Here is a 26,416-nt window from a genome sequence, read left to right on the forward strand (position 1 = left end):
TGATCCTGAACTCCCACTAGCTCTAGGAGTTTTTTGATGGATTCCTTGGGATTCTCTGTGTACAGAATCAAGTCATCTGCAAACTGGGACCGTCTTTCTGTCCCTCAGTGATCCGAATGCCTGTTAGTTCCTTTCTCTGCCTCAGTGCACAGGCCACACCTGCCAGCTCTGGGCTCTCGAGTGGGATGTGCGGGCAGATGTCCAGGTCCCAGCCGTCGCTGCCGCCTCAGGGGGAGGCCTGTGGCCTGTCACTGGTTCGCACGGTGTCAACGGCAGGGCACTGAGCAGATATGCCTTATCAGGCTGAAGAAGGCCCCCTCTACTCCTGTTCTTTGACATTTTGTCACAAATGGGTACTGAATTTTGTGAAATGATTTTTCTGAACACTTGACAGGGCCGTGTGATTCTTCCTCACTAGCCTAGGAGGGAATTACACAGACAGGTTTTTGAATTCTGAATCCGCCATGCATCTCAGCAGTAAACAACCCCACTTGGCCATGGTAAAACACTTCTTTCTACACACTGCTTGGTTCAGTCTGCTACATTTTGTTAAGGATGTCTGTATCTGTGTTCATGTGGGACACTGTGTTCTTTTTTTTTTTTTGTAATTCATTTATCTGGTTTTGGTATCAGGGTAAATCTGGTCTCGTTGGGAAGTATTCCATCTTCTTATATTTTCTGGAAGATAATGCGAAGAACTGGCATTAACTCTTTGAACGCTGATAAATGACCCAGTGAAACCAACTGGGTTACAGGTGTATTTTGCCGAGTTTTAAAAACTGTGAATGAAATTTTCTTAACGGTTAAGGGGCTGTCTAAAACCTACTGGATAATGTGTGGGTCGCAGTCACTTGTGCTTTGGGGAGATCTAGTCCACTCCATCTAAGCTGCTAAACTTGTCTGCATACGAAGCTGCCCAGAACACGTGACCCCTGTGCCCTTGGCAGGGCCTGTGGGACACCTCGTCTACTCCTGACTGTGGCCAATTATGTTTTCTCCTTTCTTACCAGGTATATACGCTGGAGCAAAAGTGGTTCCCAATGCTTGGCTGCCCTTCCCGGACTTCTGTTTTCTACAGTCTTGACTCAGTAATTCTTCATGACCCTTTTAGCCATCTGATACTTCAAATCTATTTTTTTAAATACTTTTTTGGGAGGGTTTTTTTAGTCTTCAACAGGAAAATCCACCCAGACGACCTCAGTCTCCCACCCTTGAGGGCAGTCCCCAGCACCCTTGGTCTCTTCAGCCAGGGGTCTCAACACCTTCCTATCATAAATATTTTTGGCAGTCTGGTGAAACATATGGATTCTTTCTCAGAATAACTTAGAAGCTTGAAGAATTAATTATAATGAAGTACAATTTAAAAAATAACCTAAATTTGAGGCACCTGTGTGGCTCAGTCGTTAAGCCTCTGCCTTCGGCTCAGGTCATGATCCCGGGGTCCTGGGATCGAGCCCTGCATCGGGCACCCTGCTCGGTGGGAAGCCTGCTTCTCCCTCTCCTACTCCGCCTGCTTATGGCTTATGTTCCCTCTCTCTCTGCATCTCTGTCAAATTAAATAAATAAAATCTTAAAAATTAATTAACTTTTAAAAATAACCTGAATTTATGATCTATGAATTTACGCACTTCTTTGCCTATCTTCAAACGATTACGCAGGAGCAGTGAGTGTAATAACTAATCTGGAGACGAGGGTACGGGCAAGGACACGCACGCATTTCCCCAACTGTAAGGTGCCATCAGACCCTCCGTGACCCTCACTGGGGACACACCCACAGCTGCTGCTATCATTACTAGGATCTGTGGGCTCCGTTGTAAATAAAAGGATGGATTTAAGTTAGAAGGTGGTAAAAGTAAAGATGTATTTTTTCCTGTTCCAGTTCATACTCTCATTTTAAGAATCCTTAAAATTATATCCCATGAATACCAGCAATTCTGGGCACGACAAAAATAAACACACGCGCTGGCAGGTGAGCACTTGAAATAGACGGGCCACAGCCCAGAGACCGGCACTTGCCTTCCTTGTACTTACGGAGCCTTTGCTGGAGGGTTTGCAAAGTGTGTTCATTGAGGATAATTCCACCAACAGACATGGGCATTTTGGGAGCCTCTAGTACAGTTTTAATTACCAGGGGCTAAAAATAAACTTTAAATCAAGAAAAACACATAAACCAGAAATAAAGTCAGAGTCTTAAAGGGCTGGCTGTGTTGATAATTTCATTTTTTAAACATAATCACTTCCCTTTGGATCCCAACTTTTGAGGTTAACTCTTCTATCCTCAGGGCTTCTCTGCTGCCTAGAAAGGACCGAGCCCTCACTGCCAATGCCATGTGAGCCGGAGAGATGGCACACACAGCAGGTGGTACTGAAGAGGGAAACTTCCTTCTCCTCCCTCGGGTGCCCCCCCACGCACAGCGACCCCGTGGACAGCCCCGTCCCCCTCCTCCACACTCCCCAAGGGGGTGTCGGTCTCTCCAGCCCCCGTACCTTTCCGCCCCCCACCACCACTCTTCAGAAGCCGCTCCAGGGTCACGTCCAGCACACGTCCTCGACCCTTCCCCGGACGGCCCTGTGCTGGGCGCTCTGCCCACCCCCGCACACCCGCCTTCTCTCCAAGCTCTCACCCGTCCTTCAGGAAGGTGTTTTCAGGACCCCTCGCTGACATCCTTTTGCTACACCTCCTTCTTCTCCCTGTGCTGATACATCCCAATGGGCTCACGCTTCCCAAATTCACCTCCAACGCTAACTCTGCACAAGCTTCAGACTTGCAGGTGCCACTGTGTGCACACACATCGCACGTGGGACCCTCCCCACACTGAGCTCTTTCCGTCTCACCTCTGACACCCAAACCAGGAGAACAGGGTCCCCACACCTGGGTCGTCCATCTCGGCCTGTAGGCGTTCCCTGAGCACACCTCACCTTCCGTCCAGCCAGCAGCAGCCCCCACACCCCTGTGCTGGGCCCCTTGCCAGACTCACTCTGTCCCTACCCGTGACCTATTTGGGCTGGTCTATGTGGCCCCTGGAGGGGTGCCTGTCACTTTGCTGCCCAAGCCCCCCTCACACACACACACACGCGGGGGAGTCCCAGCTGTGACCAGAGCCACCTCTTCAGTCTCTAAGCCGTACAGCGAACCCAGCCAATGTCTCTGCTCCCTTCTGAGGCAGTCCTGTCCTTACCCCGTATCAGCTCAGACCCGTTACCTTCCAGGCCAGGGGCTAAGGCCTGGAGGAGGCGGAAGAGGGGACAGGAGTGTCCTCCCAGCCCAGGAGGCTGCAGCTCGGCAATCACACTCCCGCCGAGCCCAGCCTCCTGGGACGAAAGCCCTTCTCTCCCTGCACCCCAGGACTGACAGAGTCAGAGTTCCGCTCTCGGCTCAGTGAGTGAGCGCGCTGCTTAAATCCAGACCCTGCTCTTCGGTATACTTCCTCGGCTGTCGGCTGCTGCTGCCCTACACACGGACGGCTGAAGGGTCTTTACCAGGGTAAGGGGTCGACGCCACCTCACAGCAGGACGCTTATGCACAAGGACACGGTCACGGTCTTCCTGGGTATGTGCCGTGCGACACAAGGCAAGCCGAGTCCACACACGCCGGAGGCCACAGTGCGCCCGGGCCGAGGCACGTGCTGGTGAGAACAGGCACACTCGTGCCAGCTTCTGTTCCAGAAGGAGACCCTGCTGACCATTACATGTGCAGGTGGGACGCGCTCACAGGGAGAGCCGTCTGGCGGGAAGCTGCCACAGCAATGGCCACGCAGTGGACAGGCTCTGGAGCTGGGAGGCCCCCGTCCCTGCCACGGGACTGTGGGCCATTGTGAACCTTCTGCGGGGCTCAGCTGTCCCGCCTGGTACTAATGAGCCACCCAGGCGCTGCAACCGTGTGGGTCCTGCCCATGGGAACTGAAGGACAGAGGAACAAAGACAGACTTTCCTCTGTCTGACCTGACATGACCTACTCATGTCTTCCAAAAGCAAAGCTCTGTAACTGCTTGAAATACAAAGTCACCCGTGCTGCAAGAACAGAGTAGAGGAAGGTCAAGCTGTGCTACCTACGCAGGTGTCCAGGGACAGCTCGGGCAGCGACGCACGCCACTGCACACCTACCGACAGGAACTAGGACATGTGCTCTTGGAAAATAACCAACCCCAGAAGACATCAGAACGCACTGCCTCGGCTGAGAACACCATCCGCAGGGGCCCTGTCAGGTCCCGTGTTCCCAGCGAGGAAATTCGTCCAGCTCGGGCTAAGGAGTGGCTGCCACGGGACCCCTGCAGGCCCCACCGGCTCCCCTAACTTCCTCACCCTGCTGGCTGCCTCCTTCGGGCTCAGGTGAGCTGCACGGATCACGCTCATCTCGCACCCAACTGCCGCCTTCTCGGCCCCCGCCTCGAGGGGCGAACACGTAACACGCCAGAGCAGGCGAAACGGCCAGCGCGAGACTATGGTCTCAAGCCCAGTTGCGCTGCCCTGGGGTCACGGGGCGGGGTGACATCACCAGTGCTTCAGGAACTTTTGGTCCAAGAAACTGCATGGCCATTAGTCCAGTTTCCTAAACATGACTTTCTCCTCCTCCCCCAACTCGCACAAACTCCCTCTTTTTTTTTTTTTTGGAAGGAGGGAGACGGAGACTCCCGAGCAGACTCCACACCAAGCCCGGAGCCCAACAAAGGTGTCAATCTCAGGACCCCGAGACCACCACCTGAGCCAAAACCAAGAGTCAGGCACCCAACGGACAGAGCCACCCAGGCGCCCCCCGCCCCCCGCCCCTGAGCAAGGATAGAAGGCCCTGGGAGACCAAGGGACACATGGCACACAGAGGCACAGGTCGTGCTGGTGCTGGGGCCCGAGGCTTGGCTGGTTCACTCGGATTCAGCAACTGCTGCGTGTGGTCCCAGTGAGGATCTCATGTCAGGGGCAACCGGCAGGTCCGTGGGGTTTCCCTGCGCGTCTCCATCTCTGGGAGACAGGAAACAGCACTTCTCAGCCACGGCTGCCTTGTGATTTTACTTTCTGAATTGTAATGTAAGGGTTCAGAGAACAGAGCACACCTCTCCTGCTCAACGAGTCTGCTAGGAAGAGAGTTATAGCAGGTTGGCTGGAGATGCACGGAAAACCAAGTGGCGAGCCGGGCTCCTGGAGGAGGGTCATCTCCCGATGACCGAGATCAATTCCCCGTCACTCAGGGAACAGAGAAATCCCAGCTTCACGCGAACTGGGGCGCGTGGGGAGCAGAGCATGTTCGCAGGCTGTAGGGATGACCTGAAGCTCCGAGGGTATCTTCCAGCAAAGAAACCCCACATCAGCTCTCCTTTCCCAGAGAAGTGACACAGGGGACACCTGGAGAGCCCCAGCCACCACGGCAGAAGGCTGGGCCTGGCTCAGAGTCCCCAGCGAGCACAGACTGGTTCCATGTGCCTAACAGGTGTGGCCTTACAGATCAATTAAGAGACATGTTCTAGGAGCAGTCAGGGGCTCTTGCGGAACCAGGAGGAAGAGCTGGGCCCTGCCAGATGCCCGCCCAGGTGAGGGGGCCTCTGATGGGGACCCAGAAACCGGAAAGACCGGTTCCAGTTCCAAGGCTGCCCGGGAAATACAGACAGTCGACAGCTCCAAGGAATGGTGCCCCTCCCAGGCCAAGAAGGTCCACTAACCCGGGCTTACTGGCAGTTCCACAAAATGACACTAAAACGGAACAGAACTACCACGGTTGCAAGCTGCAGCCCGAGCCAACCTCAATTCCGCTGCGGCCAGGGCCTCGCCAGGGCGACTGCCCCATAGGCACGCGGAACCCCACACAGGGCGAGGAGAGCACCAGCAAACAGGACAGGAACAGACTCGGAGGTCAGGCTCCACAGGCCTGCACATACTAGCAGGTCCCCTGGTCGCAGTGAGGCACAAACAAAGGAATCCTCAAGGGACCCGCGTGAGCCTGGATGGGCTGGTGTGGGACCCATTCATGCCCGCTGTCCTCAGCCCTCCAGTCAGGACACTTGGTGCGCCCCGGGGAGTAGAGGAACGACACAGCCGGGTCCGCCTGACCCACGCAGGAGCCTCTGAAAACCCAGTGGAGGTTCAACGTGTCAGGCTAGCCCCTGTGTGTGGGACACCTGTCACCAGGGCCCCTCACTGCGCACACGGCGGGAACTCTGAGAACAGTTGTCGACTATACGCTCGAAACGACAGTCCCAGTTCAATTAAAAAAAAAAAAAAAGTTGTTGCGTTTACACGTAAACAAATGACCCTGTGTCAAGACTAGATTTCTCCTGACGCACAGGGGCAGGCGCAGGAAGAACCAACACTGTGCCGGGGACAGCAGCAGGGTGGACCCTTCCACGGCGCCTGTCTTGAGAGGCCCAGTGCCTTCATAACCAGGGCCACATTCGTGTCCCATCACTGTGCGGGAGGTGCCCTCTGGACGCAGACAGACGCCTGCAGAGAGAAGCAGGACGCGGTGCTCACGGCCCCAGGACTCTCGAGCACAGGGTCTGGCACACGACCTGCAGAAAAACGTGCTCCCCTCCAGGCCGAGCTGCAATCCCAGGAGCGCCGCGTCAGCGGGTCTGGGGCTCGGAGCTCCAAGCGGCACAGTGCCGCCCATTCCCCCGTGCTACCCTCCCAACACACACCCCAAGTTCAGAACTGACCATCACACGCGGCAAACAAGAAAAACCACCTGTTTTCTGTGGCTTCCAGAACGTACCCAAGAGCAGAGCAAAGCAGACAAGCCCAGCCAGGTTTAAAAACGTGCCGACCACAGTAAGTCCCGGTGCCCAAGGAAGCCACCACGGGAACCGCACGGCGTGGGAGCGTCCTGGGGCACGAGGCCTCCTGCTGCCATAGGCAAGCACACCACGGACCGCTCTCCTTACCCTGGCCCCTCTCCAGACCGAGCCACGGAGCCCACAGGCCATCCCACAGCACTCTACAGCACCGGAGATGGGCTCAGTCGACCCCCACCTGTCTCCATCATCGCACATCAAGGCAGCATGGCCCCCTCTGCGGCCACCCGGTCAGACCCACACCCACCCCCACCCCAGATTATGCGATTCTACTCCCAAGTGTAAAATGTCAGAAAAAAACAGGTTGAAAAAAATGATAAAATACCAATCTTTGCAAGAAAGACAGGAGGATAATATTTGAACTACCAGCCATAATTCCACCGTTCTCCTGCCTGGCCCTCTGGTCACCTAAGACATCCCACAGTCAATACACACGAGCAACAGAGTAAAATCACCAAGTCTGGCCCCGGGGGAACTTCAGGGGCTCAGATCCACCACAGGCATGAGGCGTCGGAGCAAGAACGAGGAGACAGGACCCCTGGGTCAGGAAGACGAGGAGCACAGATGGACCCCGCACTCCCGGCACTGCATGAGCTCTAGCCGGCACCACGTCCTGTGGGCTGGTGGTGTGGGAGCAGGAGGGGGAGCAGGGGCACGGTGCAGGACGGGGAAATCTCAGGACACCCAGCGCCCTCAACCCAGGGTGTGCCTCTGCCAACCTGCGGAACGAGGTCTGAAAATGGGAGGTAAGACGCAAAGCATGTCCGGAGATTTGGTTCTGCTATAGAAAAACGGATTTTTATTTGAAGATTCTTATTCATGAAGACAAAATACTCCCGTAAGCATTTTAGTCTGAACACAGACGGTGACTGATGAAAGTCTCAAGCAGTCAGCACCCGAGTACTGACAACGGACAAAGACTCCACGGAAGTTACGAGACTCCGCCTCCACCCCAAGGAGCCGAGGACACATCTCACCCCACGCAAACAACCCCGGCTGAGGGTCTTTCCCGGAAAGTGCGGGCCCCGGCGAAGATGTGAGGGTGCGTGAAGCCCAGCGTCGGGTCTGGAAGAGCGTGAGCCCCAGGAGAGGCGCCGGGAGTCCTCCGGCAGAAGACAAGGGACGCTCACAGACACGGGAAGGGGACAGGCCCTGAAGCAGGTCTGGTGACTCCGGTGAGGCGTCCCTCGGCACGCAGGCAACTGCCCCATGTGGGTGTGGAGGACAGGTGCGGGTCCTTCCAGAAGGGAAGGGGGTCCCTGCACAGAAGGCGTGCGGAGAGGCAGCGAGGCCACGGCCCAGCGTGAGAGCTCGGAACATCAGCCCTTCGCCTCTGCCCTGGGAGCGAGGGACCTGCCAGAGGCCAGTCTCAAAGTCCCAGGGAGGGGCTCCCACGGAGAAGTGCAGTGACAGGGCATCAGGGTGACGTGGGGACAGCAGAGGACAAAGAGGGGGACAGAGGCCCAACGCTGCACAGAGCTCTTCCACTCCGAGGCCTCACAACTGTGAACCTGGACACACACACAGGAGGCTCCTCTGGGTGCGGCTGGCCTGGGTGTCGCGCAGACCCACGGCCCCGCCAGGCTCCACGCGAGGCCGCTCGGTGCTGTTGCCGCTGCGGCCGGCCAGCGCGGACGGGCATGCAAGCTGCGCATGCAGCAGCGTCACCGACACAGGGGACAGTGGCCCGGGGCTGGCCTGCTGTGCTCTGTGCTGCGACTCTGCCCGCTGACTCCTGCTGCTCTCCTCCAGGGCCAGTCAGCTGGGGGGCAACCGGCCGGGCACGGATCGTTCTGGAGTCAGAGATCTCCCCTGAGAACTCCCGTGAGGCATCCACTCTGCTGCCCTGAGCCAGACGACATGTCCTCACTGCTCGCTGCTCCCAGACCAACCTGGGGGGTGGCTGCGGGGCTCATCAAAGGGCGAGGGATGGAAGTGCAGGAAGGGCACCAGGCCCGCAGCTGAGCCACGACAGGCCTCTCCTCTTCCTCCACAAACGTGCCTGCTCCCCGGAGCTCGTGTCCTACAAACCGCGCCAGGGACACACGGTACGCCGCGTGTCGCCGTGAGCACAGAGCCACAGGCCCAGGAAGAGACACTGGCCTCAGCCGCCAGACTTGGGAGGGACGGCCGGGCCCCCGAGAGCATCCTCTCTTCCTTCCCTGAGAAGGCACTCCATGACCTTCTGCCGGCCGCCGGGGGAAGGGCACTGCAAAGACCCGTGTGGGCGCGCGGCCGAGACGGAGGGTCAGAGCAGGCCGCGTGTTGGACGGGACATGTCTGTCTCACTTAACCCGTCTGGGATGTCTCCATCTTCCGTGCTTACAGATCAACCTCCAAAGTTTACCAGAAGTTTCGACAGATTCTACTTCTACTATCCATTCATTCATCAACTTTTTGAGCGTCTAACAGCAAACGCATTTTTTCTAAATAACTCTTCTAACACGCATTTCCACGGTGCTGTACTTCTCTGGCTGTTTCAGTGGTTTCAGCAGTAAAACCTCATTCCATGGGCTTTACGTTGATGTGCTAGAGCAAACGTGATCTCAGGATGTCCTGGAAGCAATTTTATTTCATCACCAGAATTCAAAGTGTTTGCTTTGGAAAGTGACGGTTCACCAACAGGGGCATAAAGTTCCTTTAATGGAAGATTTCTACATTTGCTTCTACACGTGCGGCCTCTACTCTTCCGGGAGGGAGGCTGTCTGGGAAGAGGAGACAAAGCCTGACATCACCCGACCGCGGCAGGTGCCCCAACCTCGGGCCTGTCACCGGAGCCCGCCCACACCACCTCCAAGGGCCACGTGTTCCGGCTGCAGCAGACAACACTGTCTTCAGCGGTAAAGCTTCCCGAGCATTTGACATTCACACAGCACCCAGCAGGCGACAGAGGACCCAGCAAGGAGCAAGGAGCAAGTCACCAGACCCCAAATCCAGACTTCCTCATGGGTGGGCCGACTCCAGAGCTCAGTGGACCCTCACCAGCCCTTCCGAGGGGTCTTGGCCAAGACACCCATCTTTGTCTTCATTTCCCTAGCGACATAACAAGACAGAACTTTCGCTTCCCTCGGAGGAATGACATAAAAATTAACTCTTCTATTTATGAAGTCCTCCTAATTTCTCTAAGAAAAAAGAAAAAAAAAGAAGCCCAAACCCAAACGAAAGCACCCTATTTCTGGAAGGTGTTTTTGCTGTTCTCACCCCTGAGTGGGCTCTAGGCCAGCACGAAGGCCAGTGGGATGGTCTCTGTGCTGAGGACATGCCCTGCCCAGGGACTTCCCAGCTCCCAGAAAAGCCTACACACCTGCCCGCTCGCGTACGCTGGGGGCCAGCAGGCTTTTCTGCGAAGGGCCACGGGGACTTACTTCTGGTCTTTGGGGGCCTTATGGTGTCTGTCACAGCTCTCAACTCCGCTGTCGCAGTGTGAACTTTATGGGCCTGACAGCACGTCCACACATCCTGAAAGAAGACTCTTCGCGGGTTTTTCTCCTTCCCAGTTAAACATGTAAACCTTGTCCCGAGCTCACAGGCCGTTCAAAGATCGCGGACAGGCCAGCTCTGGCCTAAGGGCTGCAGCTGGCTAAGGCTGCGCATGAGCCGTGGGCAGAATGAGAACGCACTTCAAGTTGGCAAAATAAAAACGTGATCTGGAGAGTCGATGGCACAGACCGATTTTGAATTTCTACTGGTGAGCTTCACAGCTCCAGCTTCCGGCGACTCTCCTGGCCCTCGGAGCCCCACCCAGGCACCTGCAGTCCTCTCTAGGGAATGGTGAGTGGGCTTCCCGACGGGCGCCAGCAGCCAAGAGCACATGCAGGCAGCTGTGCGCCCCTCTGTCCCCAACGCCCCACCCGGAACTGCCTGTCACACAGAGCACAGATCGTGGCCAGGCGGATGCCACTCCTAACCTGCCCTTTCCAAGTCCACAAAACCCTCTGTTCTGAGGCAGGTGCGGACTCTGGTAAGAAGCCTGGTGAGTGGAGCTCGTCAGCCCTGTCATCGGACAGTGTGGCCGGTTCCCGCACCCAGGATGTGCCCATCAGACCGCCGGTCTCACCCTGGGAGTGCACCTTACCTTCCGCAGGTTCAGGACCTCTTCCCCAAAAAAGGTAATCGAATGCCACCCCCAACAGTCAGGGAGAAGCTTTATTTTACCCTAACACTCCGGGTTCTTAATGTGTCACCAATCGGCGGGACTCCATGAACCTCCACTTCATTTATTTTCCCTTAAGTGACTTAGGCTACGTTCTTCCCAAAGACGGACCATCACCACAACCAAAGCAGGGAGTTTCCTGCTCCTTGGCGGGAAACTCCTTGGGTCCCTCTGTCAGCACTACTTCTGGGCAGCACGGCTGCGTCTGTCCCAAGTCCCTCCAATAAATGGTGACCACAGAAGCCTGTGTTCGGGAGTTACCCAGTGAGAGGCACGGTGGTTCCAACGGGGCTCAGTGTGCGTCCCCACAATCCTGGCCCACCCTGCTCTCCCTCCCAGGTCGGCCGGCAGCTTCCTGCCCTGGGCTCCCTCCGAGCGGGCTTGCATTTCATGAACCGACACATCAAGGCCCTCATCTTTGGGGATTCTCTCCTCTGTGGGCTTGTGGTCTGGCACCTGCTATCCTTTGAAACACTACTTGCAAACTGCTCAGAAGAACGTTATTTGAGAACTAGGCATAAGATCAAAGGATAAAGTCAAAGATTCAACTCAGAATCAGAAAACCTCCTGCAGAAATGCTAAAATACTGTTATTTCTTTACTCATATTCGACTGGTTAAATGTCAGACGGTGCTCCAGCAAGACGGCACGGCCTCAGATTAAAATACAGAAAACAGAGATGAAATCACATGTCACAGACGAGCTCCACAAAACCCCAGTCGCCGCCACGAAGCACTTCCCAAGCGCTTGCTGGGCACTGCTGTAAGCCAGCTGCTGAGGGCGACCAACAAGGACACTTCCCAGCCTTCCAGAGCCCAGAGTTTAGGCAGAGAGACCCTCTCCCATACAACACGAGCCAATTGTGAGTGGCGAAGACCTCCTCCAGCAAGAACAGTCTAGAAGGCCAGTTCCAGAAGGACATTTCTCGGGCCTCCCACCCTTGGGGAGTCCTGCTGCTCAGCCGGAACCCGTCCCCACATTCAGATGTGAACATCGAGTTGGAAGTCTCCCATGAGCTTGGCTTATCACATTTCAGTCTCAGAAAATCTGAGACACACTTAAGAGCTTCACAAAAACAAACACATGCCTTCGACTCCACATGAAAACGAGGCCCCAGGTAGGAGCCGACGGAGACAGGATATGGTGTGGCGTTTGCCTTCCCAGGGGATGAGGCAGGAACGGGAAGCACACAGAGCCCGCTCTCCCACACCCTCCTTCTCTGCCACCTCTGCTCTACCCTCTGCTCTTTGCTTTGATGCTGTCAGTGGAAGGGTCCTAGCTTTGCTGTTCAGCCCAGGAGCTAATCACGTGACTGCCGGACTATTCCATGATCACCACGCCCACGGGTGTGCGGGAGCTGCGGCTTCCATGACCCTGGCTGGCGCATCAGAGGCTACGAGCCACAGCCGTTAAGTTACGAGTCACCAGCTACCCGGAGGACAGCCCAGGGCAGACCACATGCCACAGCTGCCTCTCTGGCTCTGCTGGGAGCTCCACGGAGAGGTGGCAGAGGCACAGGGGGCTCTGCAAAGGGGGTGTCCCCCCAAGGGCCGCACCTACCCAACCACTCTGCTCAGTCAAGCAGGCTCTAGTCATGTCAGCAGAGTGACGGGCGCTGGATCAAACGGGGAAAAGCCCCGTCTCTCCCTGCAGGCAGGCCTTCATCTGGCAGAGGAGGAGGATCGTGAAAACCCCGCGCAGGACCCGCAGCTTTCCCACCGAGGTCCCCACCATGAAAGCCTGCCTTGGGCCGCACTCCCCAACGACCCAGCCGGGTGCCAGAGTGAGGCCCGCAGGTCTCTCTGGAAGAAGTCCCGCATGTGAGAGGTACGGTTTCTTTCTTTTTTTTTTTTTTTTAAAAAGAATTCTTTTTTTTTTTTTTTTTTTTTTAAGATTTTATTTTATTTATTTGAGAGAGAGAGACAGTGAGAGAGAGCATGAGCGAGGAGAAGGTCAGAGAGCGAAGCAGACTCCCCATGGAGCTGGGAGCCTGATGTGGGACTCGATCCCGGGACTCCAGGATCACGCCCTGAGCCGGAGGCAGTCGTTTAACTAACTGCGCCACCCAGGCGTCCCAGAGGTACGGTTTCTTAACAAAGACAAACCAACGGCGTGCCACGGGCTCAGAAGGGGAGCGAACGCGGCACGGGACCCAGTGCTCGGTGGGGCTGGCAGCCGAGTGTTCCCTAACCTTTGCTTCACAACCGCGTGTCAGGCAGGTACGACTGCGCTATGGGGCCGAAGGTGAGGGGCACCGCAGACCCAGAGACGCGCTCCGTCCCGCAGAGAGCATCCTCCGAAGGGCAAGATGGGCAAGCGACGACGGGATGGACGTGGGGTTTTCCAGGGGAGGGACACTGGACTCTATCCACGAGAGGACAGAGCCAGTCCAAGAGACCAAGTTTAAGACAAAGGATGAAGGTGAATACGAAGACAGAGGGAGAGGCCAGTCAGCACAGCAAAGGCCCAGGGAGGGCAGAGGGCGTGGCCTGGGGGGGTGGAGCCAGGCCTCACCAGAAGCCCCAGGGCGAGAGGTGCCACCCGGCGCCTGCCATGAACCCTACGGCCACATTAAGTAAAATCTTCCAAGTTCTTTCTACAATTTCTCGTCTTCAGTGATTAAACTATGGAAGCTGGAAACCTACATGCCACACCAGGAGTTCACGGAGGCTCAGAGATTACCAGCGCCTTGGAGGTTAAGGGCAGCTGTTCCCGCTCACACAACAGAGACCCTGCCAGAAAGGGACGAAGAATGTGGTGTGGAGGAACCAGGACGAGGGACCCTCACTGGGAGCGCCCCGTTCGGCTGGTGGCAACCACGGTCCCTGTGAAGGTACCAGGTGCCACTCCGGTGGCCGTGTGCCTGGAACAAGCGAGACCCTGATAAAGTCAGGTCTTCCTGAGGCCCTGGGGGATAGTCCAACCAGAAGCTGGTGCGGGCCTGGACACTGACTCCCCCTCACACTCCAGGACTGTGTGCACGGCTCTCCCATCTGAGACTCCCTGTCCACCACGGACCAAACCGCTCCCGCGTGCACACTGTGCCGGGGTGCTGGTGTGAGGTCCGACTCACGGTGCGCAGCAACACCACAGCGAGGGCCCCCAGGAACTGTTCGTCCAACAGATCCTGAGACATTCTCACAGCGGCAACGAAATGTGATACTTACAACACGTCACTTTCTGGGGCACAGCTTGAATTTCAGAACAGCATCTTCCTTCCATTAACTCATTAACTCATTCCATAAACATCATTTCTTTCTTTTTATCCCCCATCAAAGATGACCAGCACTCTCCAACGAATGGTGATAAGCACCAGAGAAGGTAGCTCTGAAGAGGCCACCAGGGATCTTGGACAGTGCTCCCCTAATCCCTGGCACAGGAGATAGAACTCCGGAACATTCTCAACACAGGGAGCCTTCCATGAGGAAGGAGGCTGGAGTGAGAGCCAGGAGGGGGACCCAGCACAGCAGAGAAACTGCTGAGCAAAGAGACTAGGAAGGCTAGGCTCTGCTGAAAAATCGCAGATGGGGAGTTAAAAGGAACCGCCCTGCTCAAGGCGGGGTGGGGCAGGGGGAAGCCAAAGGCCTCTGAGAGCAGGTACCTATCTCGCTCAGCAGTAGCAGGGTGACAACTCCAATATGCTCTAACCTAGTATTAACAACTTTATTAACCTACTAATAACGGAAAATTCACTTTTTAAAATTGGTGTTGTTCACACTCAACGCAAGCAGCCACCATCACCCTCAATGTCGAAAAGCTGAGAGCCTTCCCTGAGATGTGGAACATGAAAGGCTGTCCACTCTCGCCGCGTCTACTCAACACAGCACTGGATGTCCCAGCCACGGCAGTCAGGCAGGGAAAAGAAATAGAAGGCATCCAAACTGAAAGGAAGAAGTAAAACTGTCACTATCTTCAAATGACACGATACTGTATGTAGAAAACCCTTAAAACTCCACCAAAAAATGGTTAGAACTAATAATTAAATTCAATAAAATTGCAGGATACATCAATACATGAAATCTGTCGCATTTTTAAAGTTTTTGAAAAATTATTATTATTTTAGAGAGATTATTTATCAGAGACAGAGCACAAGAGAGGGAGCAGCAGGCAGAGGGAGAAGCAGGCTCCCCGCTGAGCCAGAAGCCTAATGCAGGACTTGATCCCAGGACCCTAGGATCGTGACCTGAGCCAAAGGCAGACGCCTAACAGACTGAGCCACCCAGGAGCCCCAATCTATTGCATTTCTATCCACTAATAAGGAAATCAGAGAAATTAAGAGAACAATTCCATTTATAATCCCATCAATAAGAATAAGATATGTAGGAACACATTTGACCAGGAAGGTGAAAATCCTGCACCTGAAAACTATAAAACACTGATGAAAAAAAATGTCCAAACTATCCAAAGCCATCTACAGCTTCAATGTGATCTCTGTAAGAACTCTTAGGGCACTTTCCATAGAAACAGAATAAATAACCCTAACATGTGTATAGAACCACAAAGGCTCTGAATAGCCAGAGAGTCCCAAGAAAGGACAGAACTGAAGGCATCAGGCTCCCTGATTTCCAAACTAGATTACAAAGCCACAGTCATCAACACAGTACGGTATTAGAATAAAATCAGACCTCAAAATCAATGGAACAGGATAGAGAGCTCAAAAGTAAGTCCATGCATATATGGTCAATTAATTTCCCACACTGATTTAGAAGGGGCGTCATCAAAAAGGCAAATGTGAGTGTGGCCAGGATGCGGACAAAGGGGAGCCCTCTTGCTCTACTGGGGGGAATGCAAACTGATGCTGCTACTCCAGAAAACAGCACGGAGGCTCCTCGAAAAACTAAAAATGGAACTACCGTCCAGCAATCCCCCTCCGGGCTGAATCTGAAGGAAGTTACGTCACTGTCTTCTGACAGCTGGGCGCCCACGTTCGAGGCAGCATGGATATGAGAACACCCTAAGTGTCCCTCAGTTGACGAACACATTTAAAAAATGTGCACAATTACCCGCCGTAAGAAAAGAGAGTGAAATCTTGCCAATTGTGGTCATGTGGATGGACCTTGAGGGCACTGGAGAAGGCACAGAGGGCCAGTGCTAACGTGAGTAAGCCACGGGCCGTGGTGCACAGTGTGGAGGCACAGGGGTAATACGTGCTGCATACCTGGAAGTCGCTAAAAGCATAAATCTGGAGCTCACGTCACAAGGAAAAACGTCCCGTCACTGTCTGTCTGGAACTAGCTAGACAGGCTGTGGCTCAGTTCACAACACGTACAGACACCGAATCACTACGCGGAGCGCCTCCGACTCACGGAACGTGCGCCGGTTATACCTCAATAAAAAAAGAAGTAGCATTAGCCTAGCAATAACCCCAAATTCACTTTTTAAAACTGTGTCTTGCCAAAAGGAGGAAAAAAATCTACTTCTAAAAATAACTTTCTTGACTGTAATGACTCCCTCACACACACCCATCTGCGCTGTATTTAACTGGGCTGCTCCAAGAATCAGTCCACGGAGTAAACGTGGTACGGAGGAGTTCTGAGATTAGATCGGAAGCTGTTTATAAATGAAAGTTTTTTTTGTTTTTTTTTTTCACTAGAAGACCAGTGAAAACGAATTCAGTTAACTAGAATGTGTGGATAAAACTCATTACCATTATCCAATGGCATTTATAAAGCAAAGTCTTCAGTTTTCACAAAAACTGACCTGACCCTGGGTTTTCCTCTAGGAAACGGGTGGCCACAGCGCAGAGGAGCCAGGCTCAGCTGCCAATGGCTCGTTCATGAAATTCAAGGCATAAACACCCATGAGCGGCAACATCGGAATAAAAGCAACACAGGCGTGAAATCTCCATTACTGACCACTCCACAGGCAAGCCACTGGGAGAGGACACACAGCGGGTGGGACGTGGCCCAGCCCCAAAGAGCGGTCACCAACGTCTGGAAGATGAGGCCCACAGACAAAACAGGCAGGACAGGACATGTATGGGCCAAAATCACAAACATCAGAAAGAGGCATCTTATTTTCCTCAAGTTAGCAAGGCTTATGAGGGATCACGCCAACTATTCTGCTCACGTGACTACAATACGGAGACAGGATCAGTGCTGGAATGAGGGGGCTCTTGTGAGCACGTGACTCGGCAGAGACCGAGGTCTAGAGGGCCACTTCCCAGAAACAGAGGAGTGGCCATCTGTATACAGGGCACCATCTGTATACGGCTCTGCAAGAGCTTCAATAACCTGGCAAGACCCTGGGCTCCACTGTGCGACAGACGAAACCAACCACAGCATCATAAGAATACCCTGATTACATACGCTTTCTTATCTTTTCTGTGGAACACCAGCCAAAACTTAAAAAACGCAACAGAAGAAAAGGCTGGCAAGAGCGCCGACCCTCTGGTCAGGCAGGGGGTTGCCAGAACTGCGACAGTTCATCAGGCCAGTACCTGTAGGTCCACAAGCTGCACCGTTGACTTTCCTTGGAGGCACAAGGCCTGAGCAATAAAAGCATGCAGATCCTCCAGGCAAAGAGTGTCCACCTGAAAGGGAGAAGAAAGAGAAGCAGCATGAACTCTGGGAAAAACGCGACACTCTGCACACGGATCCAACGACTGAACACAGGCACACACACAGGGCAGGAGATGAGGCAGAGGCGGAGGTCAGTGGGCCTCTTTGTCCAGAGCCCACAGCCCATAATGCCCAGGGCCAAGCTGGACAGGGCCCTGGTTGCTCCATAGCAAGGGGGGAAGCTCTAGAATTCCTGGGAGGGGCCAAGACTCACAACCAAGCCCAAGTCTTACAGCAACACAGTGACTGCTCTGGGCACCAGATCCCAGATCTGGCAATTCAGGGGTTTGCAGCGTGAGCTGGGATGATCAGAGCTGGGATAAACTTCCACCTTCGCCAGCCCTGGTGAAACCTGCAGACTCAGATCCCAGGACCCCCACATGTGAGACCCTCTGCTCTTCTGTGGAATCAAGGAGTCCAACCAAAATGTGAGCAAGAACAAGGGGGGCAGGGATTTGGAGACAGATGGGGAAACTCTGGGTCTCGAGAAAACGATGGGAATGAGGACAGGGCTTGGGAGTACCACGGACAGCGGCTGCTCCAGGGGCCACCTCCTCCCAGGTTACGGGGTGGTGACTTTTCCGGCTCAGCCACCAGATGCTGCCGGCAGAGAAAAGCACTGCAGTTCTCTAGCTCAGCATTTCCACAGCCATCATAAGAACACGAGAACCTCTTTCTACAGAGGAACATTCTGTGGCAAGTAAAGGCCTGAAGGGAAAAAAAAATCAGGATGACAACCACAAACCCATGGGTTAGAATTCTGATTCTTCCTCAGTGATAAAAGTGGCTAATGTTTACTCCTGATAAAAATGACCCCACCATAATCCACAAAGACAGTTTTCTAGGGACTCCTGCTCTCCCCGGCCAGGACCCGCTGCCCTCTCCAGGAAGAGCAAATTATTTCTGGCGTTGGTCACCTCCACCCGGCGCCAAGGCAGCAACCCCGTCACCACCCTGCCCTGTTCCATTCTGATGTACTTATTGCCTCTGTATCAAGGACAGCTGGAACTATTTCAGGGAATAACAAACAAGTCCACAGACGTGTAGCACTCACGACCAAGAGAAAAAGACCCCAGTCTACAGAAGCCAGACCCAGCAGAGAACACATTTTTTAATTCCATTAAAGCCCCATCGCTCTCCGTGTAGACTTGTTTTGTGGGAATGTAATTCTACTTCTTGCCGTCAGTGACTTTGGAAGATGGGTGATTTTAAAGCACCAACTTAGAGAAGAGAGAGGCATCCCACAGACCGTCGCTCTCACAGGTGACCCACCTCCGCGGTGACAGATCGAAACCACAGAGGCGAGGAACACGGGCTCGCTGAGCATTTCACACAACGGACATTGCTCTTTAAAGCACCTGCTCAACTAGAGATTATAACAACTGTGTAGCTCGCTCTGATGTCAACTCACCCTTCCTGAGAAAGTTCTCAGATAAGCCCTCAATCAAGAGTGTTACTGTTGACCTGGAGCCTCGGGGAGCCCGTCCTCTCCCCACAGGTCCGGCTCCTCACGTCACACAACGGAACGCCTACCGTAAGCGTAATCACAGAAAAGTATACTTTTATAAATTTACCTTTTAGCCCTATGAAACCCTAAGAGAAATTCACCCTGGGAGTAATTTACAGTCCCCTTTTCATCTCTGAGAGGTCACTGATGTGTCCATTCACTGTTTTTCAGTTTCAAAAAGCTCCAATTTAAATAAGCTCTTTAAGTCTGCCCCGTGAAGGTCATCATCACTGGCGCCTGTGGGAAGCTGCTGTTCCGAGGTCTGGACACAGTCACCTGCACGAGTGACAAGCGCAGAGCCGTGAGGAGTGAGGAGTGACTATCAGCAGGTACAACCCTCTGACTGAAAGACTAAGTCAAAATGTGTCTTCAGGGAATGGCTGTTCGTACGCACACAGACAACATGGAGAAGAAACACACGTGTTTTTCTGGAGGAGAAACCTCAGCTCCAGGTTATCCACCATTCCCAACCCCCGCAACGGCCTCTCTCAGCCACGATGGACAGAAAATACTGACGGACACATGCTTGAGTATTTCGTAAATGACATCAAAAGAAAGGCAGTTTTACACTTAAAAATCCATCCTCTATTCAATTGTATTGCTAAGTCTGGTACCAGTAACGAAAGGTTCTCCTCAAAACAGTGAAGCTGAAGTTTACGCTGCAGCAAGGTGAAACCGATCATGAAGCAATAAAAACTTGAAGTCATTTTACCACATTTTTTAAAAATGCAAAACGCAGAACTAGCTATCAATGGGCGGAAAGAAAAGGACAATTTAGAAATGGAAAAGAACAATCAGTACAAAGCTCCTTGAAATGTAATTCCACGATAAGAGTGAGTTTCTTAGACAACCAATACTTCATAAAGTGAATTCAGGTCTGAAAAACAGTCACGTATATCTCTATTCCCGGCAAATGAAAATTTGGTGTTTATGCCAAGATCCACCAGAGAGAGAGGCCAGAGTAGAAGGCAAGACAGTTCAAAAGCATCGAGAGGACAGGAGGTCTAGACAGGCTGAAGAAAGAGAGACGTGAACGCAAAGAACTTTTTTTTATTCTTGCAACAAATGTGAGACAAAATCATTTAAAAGACAATAGAGCGAAGGAAAGAAAGTGGGAGGAAAGGGGCTGGCAGAGGAGTGGTCCAGCCCCTCCCGGAGGTGTCCGACACTGCCCCGCGCACGGACAACTATTACGAAGACAAATGCTCTCATGGGCCTTTGTACTTTCCACACATAACCGAGGTGTAAAACAATGAAACCGAAACTGCCTAACTTGTCGAGGGACAGCAGTTAGGGCCCTGCACGGCATTTGTCATGTGAGGCCTACAACCCCCGGTTCAGACGGGCAAGGAAGACACAGACCATGACAATGACGGCCCCCACGGACATTTTACTGGGCATGTCTGCGAAACATGCCTCATGCTTCCCGCAACGCGATGCCCCAATAACCTCAGGGGGCACCCACTGCCTTGCCCTAGACTGGGGACTGAAGGGAAGTGCTCAGTAAACACCGCGAGAGCGGTGACAACGGAAGGCGCCGGCCTCCTCACCACAACACCGGGGCCCTGGCGGAGCAGCCCCCGGACGCCGGCGGCACCAGGGCAGGCAGCGCCCGGCTCAGAGCACGCTTCTGCACCCGGTTCCCATGCCCCTGCCACACAGACGTGCATCACGAGCCTCTTCCAACAGACAGGTGTCCAGCGAGTGTGGACAGCGAGCCCGTCCCAGTTCGACAGCTGCGAGGGGCAGGTGGACACAGGGATGGGCCCACCCAGGCCCCGAGCGCCACACCGCACACAGGTAAGAGCAGGCGTGAGGCGTCGGAGCAGCACCCGATGGGGGCTGCGGGTACCTGCACGAAGAGGTAGATCAAGAGGCAGCACAGCGCCTTGTAGGGGTTCTCCACCGCCTGCAGCTCTTCTCTGGAGGAGGAGAGGTCGAAACAGCCGAGGAGGGCGTCCAAGCGCCGGCCCTGTACTCCAGGCTCCTGGTTCAGCCACAATGATTTCAAATTAGGTGTGCCCCCTAGTTTAAAAAAAAAAAAAAAAGCCACTTACCATTATTCTTTGCACCAGCAAGTTATAAACATGCTTCTTGTAGAACCCCAATAAAAGAATAAAAGAATAAAAGACCCTAACCTCTGCCCTTTCTGACATCCTCGGGCCTTGAGGTTAAGGGACAAGAGAGTGAGCAGGAACAACCTGGGGGGAAGAAACAAACGCTGCAGGCCAGCAGGCCAGCACTTCACGGAGAACACTCCTGTTCTAGGACTATGTTTTGGGGGAAACTAGGGCTTCTTTCCTACGGTGCTGTGGCCTGCATTATTAAGAATGCTTTCGGAGTATGTTTAGAAGGTCCTGTCTCCGAGTATGGGAAAGAACACAGCCGCGGTGTGTTGCTGGTGCAAAGATCACCCGCTTATGCTGTCAGCTTGCTCTGATTCCTCCAGACCAGCAGTGTTCAAACTTCAAGGTAAAAAGAATCCACTACAGAGACTGTAAAAAACACCATCTTCCTGGGTTCTGTGTGCAGAAAGCCTGCTTTACCAGGTATGATGCCGGGAGTCTGCACTGAGCAACCTGGAGGCTTGGGTGCGGGACATCCGTGGGCCCCAGGCCTCAGAAAGCATGGCCCTAAAATAAGGGAACAATAGCAACAATGTTGTAGCATTTAAATTATTTAAGTCTAAAAAAACAACCCTTACTCATTTCCTTAAATCACAGCAAACGGCCCCAGGCCTCTGGGGGGGGGGGTTCTTGCCGGCATCTGCAAACACAGGCAGGTCCCAGGCCGAGCCAGGCCCCACTACGGGCAGCAGCTGTGACTTCTGTCGGGTCATGAAGCTACAACACCGCGCCTCAAGAGCCAGGGCGGCTGAGGTCTACATGTCCCACGTCCACGACGGAAACAAAACCCAGGACTCAAATGGTCCAGAATTGAGTAGTTGATGAAGAAGCTCTTCTCTCTTCCATTTCCCACAGTATCATTTACGACTCTCGGCCATTATCTCCCACCACCGGAAGTGGAACAACCCAGCAAAGCCACCTGCATTCCTGAAACAGCTGAAGTGTCACCTCAAAAAACTTGTTCATTATTTATTTTGGAGAGAAAAAAAATCATTTTTCTCTTGAAAGAAAGAAAATAGTGAAGACAATTGGCAAAAAACAATGTATGGCACCAGTTAATAAGATAGAGGTATTATTCCAAGATTATCGAGGGTCAGCCATGACTTCTTAGAAACATCTTGATTAGAAAAATCATCTTGTAGGGTCAGCAAACTGTAGCCCATGGGCCAAATCCAGCTCACCGCCTGTTTTTGTAGGGCCATAAACTCAGAATAAGTTTTCACATGTTTAAGTGATTTAAAAAAATGCAAGAAAATCAAAGGAAATGCCAATTTCAATGTCTCTGAATAAAGTGTCACCACAGCGACACCACACTTACTCCCCTAGGTGCTGTCTGTGGTCCCACACGGTCCAAGTGCAGAGCTGGGCCACGGCAGCAGAGACCATGATGCCCCCAAAACCTAAAATACAGACGTCTGCCAAGCCCTGATGGAAGGTAAGTGAGGAACGTCCCATTATCACAGCTATTTCAGATGTACTCAAGTAGCTGAAAAACATTTTTTCTAACTCTAAAAGTCATGCATTGTAAAAAACTAAGGGAAAAAAAGCATCAGAAAATAGTAAATTTACAATCCCACCACTGACATATAGCTGTGTTTGAAAATAGGGTTTCTAGTCCTTTCCTCGATGCATATACACAACATTTACACACAGCTGAGAGGCCAAGTCCCCAGCAGAGTGAGTGGGGACCATCAGTGGAGACACTGTACCTTGCATTTCATTTGCTCACACATAGAGTTTAAAACAGAAAAAATGAGATTCACGGGACATACTGAGAGTCAAGTACTTGTGGCAGCAATACACAAGAGATGTCCTCAACAAACAGTTCCGTGCCGGCAGCTGTCACTCTGGCCTTGATGTCACCTGGGAATCTTATAATTGCAAATTCGTGGAGCACCTGGGTGGCTCATTTGGTGGAACATCGACTCTTGGGTTTCAGCTCCAGCCGTGATCTCATGGGGTGTGGAAGTAAGCCCCGCACTAAGCCCACACTGGGCTCCATGCTCAGTGGGGAGTCTGCTTGACTATTCTCTCCCTCTGCCCCCCCTTTTGTTCTCATTCCTGTGCGTGTGTGCGCATGCGTGCGTGTACACGCACACGCTAAATCCTAATAAAGAGAAAAAAGAATTGCAAATTCTCAGGCCGCACCCCGGGCCTACTAATCTAACTCCAGGGGTCAGGGAGCAGCATCTGCTGAAACGTGCCCTCCAGGTGATTCAGACACAGGCAGAGTTTGAATACCATTCTATATTTTTCCACAAAACAGCCAAGAAATCATTTACACAGATAAGAAAAGAAAAACTCGCAATGATAAAGAAATTGGTTCTTGAGGTCTAATGATAAAACCATGTCCTCAAAAATTTCTAATTCAGGGGCGCCTGGGTGGCTCAGTGGGTTAAGCCGCTGCCTTCGGCTCAGGTCACGATCTCAGGGTCCTGGGATCGAGTCCCGCATCGGGCTCTCTGCTCAGCAGGGAGCCTGCTTCCCTTCCTCTCTCTGCCTGCTTCTCTGCCTACTTGTGATCTCTGTCTGTCAAATAAATAAATAAAATCTTAAAAAAAAAAAAAATTTCTAATTCAATCAGAGAATGTTAATCCTAAATTCAATTAATAATTCATTTGGTCAAAAACTAGGTACTGAACACCTGTTTACGTATCAGTATAGGAGACAAGACACCTCTGTGCCTTCTCCAGAAACCAAGGATCTCTGTCTCCAATATGAGACAACATATCCTGGGGCTGTGGTCCTTTGATGTCACGTGCAGTACTTGTTAGGCTGCATGGGACCCTGATGAACCTACATAATGGCCCTAATGATGAGGTTGGTTCTCTTCCTAAGTAGAGCCCAAGAGATTTACTTCTCGGTTGATAGATTTCATCATCTTAAACCAGAAGATGTGAATTTCTTTGAAGGATCATTTAGATTAGTTCTCCTCCATGGGGAAACTCACTCTAGATGAAGTGGTTTAAACTCGTGATAATCCAAGAGGGCTGAGCCTACCTAACACAAAAGACACCACTCGTAATTTCAGTTTAAAAGAAACCCATTTGGGGACACCTGCGTGGCTCATTCCGTTAAGTGTCTGCCTTCGGCTCAGGTCATGATCCCAGGGCACTGGGCTCCCTGCTCAGCGGGGAGTCTGCTTCTCCCTCTCTCTCTGCTGCTCCCGTTTGTGATCTCTCTGTCAAATAAATAAATAAAATCTTTTTAAAAGTTAAAACTAAATAAACCTATTTTGATCAGGACCAGACGGCAGATCAGCCCAGAGCTCCTCCCCACCACACACACACACACACTCACACACCCTTGCTCCTGGGGATAAATAAGACTGTGCCAGCAAGGATGGCTCCTCGACCTCCCCCAGAGCTCCAGGGGCAGCTGAGATATTTCAAAGAGCCACAGACCTAAACAATCGATCTCATCTCTAGGCCACCAATTAGCATCACATCTAGAATACATCCGCTTCAAAAACCAAATCACGTAGCTTGGTCAAGGATTCTGTTGTGAACAGACGGACAGGAGAGCCCAGGATCCTTCCGAGGGACCTGAGCCCACAGAGGAAGGAGCAGGGGGGCAGGGAAGGAAGTCACTTCTGTGATCGCCAACTTTGAAGACCTTCTCCAGAGCCACCTGGAGGGTCTGCCCGGCTGAGGGCTGCTGCCTGCACCCCATGAGTAACAAGACAGTAGCGTCACATCGTTTGTGCGGTCACAGCAACAGAAGCGAGTGAATAAGGAGACTCCTACGACCGGGGCAGCTCTGCACGCTTTTCACACGGAAACACACGATCTCATCAGAGTCATCTTACGGTTATTTCCCTGGCCCACGGCTGCGGAGAAAAACCGTAAGTCTGTCTGGCTTGAGTCCACCGTCAGGACGAAGCCGGTCAGAGTCTTGAAATTAACCTGCACGTAGCTGACGTCTCAAGCTCACCTGTGAAGGCTTTAGTCCCAAAGTGTGATTTAAATGAGTGTTTGCTTAGCATTCCCTGTTTAGTACAGCATTCCCGATCAAAGGAAAACAAATTAAAAATCCTGACAGCCCTCACGTGCAAACTGGCTGGGTGAACTTCAAGAGCCTATTTATAATAATCATTAAGAAAAGGAATTCTGGGAGCCTGGGGGGCTCAGTGGGTTGGACGACGGCCTTGGGCTCAGGTCATGATCCTGGAGTCCCGGGATCGCGTCCCCCATCCGGCCCCCAGCTCCACGGGGAGTCTGCTTCTCTCTCTGACCTTCTCCTCGCTCACGCTCTCTCTCACTCAGATAAATAAAAAAATCTTAAAAAAATAAAAATAAAAATAAAGGACTTCATTCAGATAGGAGCAGAGCAGAGCGCATCTGCACACATCGGGCTCCGAGCGCGCCCCAGTTCGTGCCGACCGACGGCGTTCCGAGCGCAGCGAACGCGGCTCTACACTCAAGCGCGGCGCGCGGGGCCCAGTTAGCTCGGCCTCGTCCGGGGCGCCTGCGGGCTCCGTCGGGGAAGCCTCGGCCTCCGGCTCGGGCCACGGTCCCGGGATCCTGGGATGGAGCCGCCGTCGGGGTCGCTGCTCGGCCGGGCCCCGCGGCGCCGTCTGCGCTCTCTGTGTCTCTGTCTCTGACAAAAACATGAATCGCTTCTACTCATTTGTGGAGCATAACCAATAGCATGGAGGACAAGGGGCGTTAGAGAGGAGTAGGGAATTTGGGTAAATTGGAAGGGGAGGTGAACCATGAGAGACTATGGACTCTGAAAAACAGTCTGAGGGGTTTGAAGTGGCGGGGGGGTGGGAGGTTGGGGTACCAGGTGGTGGGTATTATAGAGGGCACAGCTTGCATGGAGCACTGGGTGTGGTGAAAAAATAATGAATACTGTTTTTCTGAAAATAAATAAATTGGGGAAAAAAAAAAAAAAAAAAAAACATGAATCTTAAAAAAAAAGAAATCCCCAAACTGTCTTCACAGACGGAAGCACAGCCAGCTCTGAGGCTCCGACGCCGCGTCTCCCGACGTATGGGGCAGGCGGGGCAGGAAGCGGCGGCCCGTCCCCGTCCCCGTCGCCGTCTCACAGCCGCCGGGACCCGCCGCGGACGCGCCGCCCGGACCGCGAGGACACGGCCTTCCGGAGCCGCGACCCGCGACGCGCCCCGTTTCCGGGACACTGTGGCGCGCCTCGCTCCGGGCCGGAGGCCACCGGCGAGATTCCGGGAGTCGAGCCAACCCCGCGCAGCGAGGACACAGGACATCGCCCTGAGCCTCCACCGGGAAGCCCCGCGCCGGCGCGCACACGGGGAGCCGGGCCGGGCCGCGC

General features: G+C 53.2%; 1 protein-coding gene across 9 annotated transcripts in view; it reads right to left on the bottom strand.

Moving 5' to 3' along the window:
- The window catches only part of FAM120B (family with sequence similarity 120B), an 87,882-nt gene that overhangs the window by 29,732 nt on the left and 31,734 nt on the right, over positions 1–26,416 (bottom strand). For 8 of the 9 annotated variants that reach the window (XM_044241993.1, XM_044241955.1, XM_044242023.1 and 5 more), the window contains 2 exons: positions 20,851–21,023; positions 17,371–17,463 (listed from right to left, as the gene is read on the bottom strand). In XM_044241993.1, coding sequence (XP_044097928.1) covers positions 17,371–17,463; positions 20,851–21,023 — 266 coding nt within the window. Of the gene's footprint in view, positions 1–16,103; positions 16,258–17,370; positions 17,464–20,850; positions 21,024–26,416 lie in introns of those variants that run through there. The other variant, XM_044242013.1, reaches the window with a different exon arrangement.

This window comes from Neovison vison, chromosome 1 (genome assembly GCF_020171115.1).
Source record: "Neovison vison isolate M4711 chromosome 1, ASM_NN_V1, whole genome shotgun sequence".
Lineage (NCBI taxonomy): Eukaryota > Metazoa > Chordata > Mammalia > Carnivora > Mustelidae > Neogale > Neogale vison.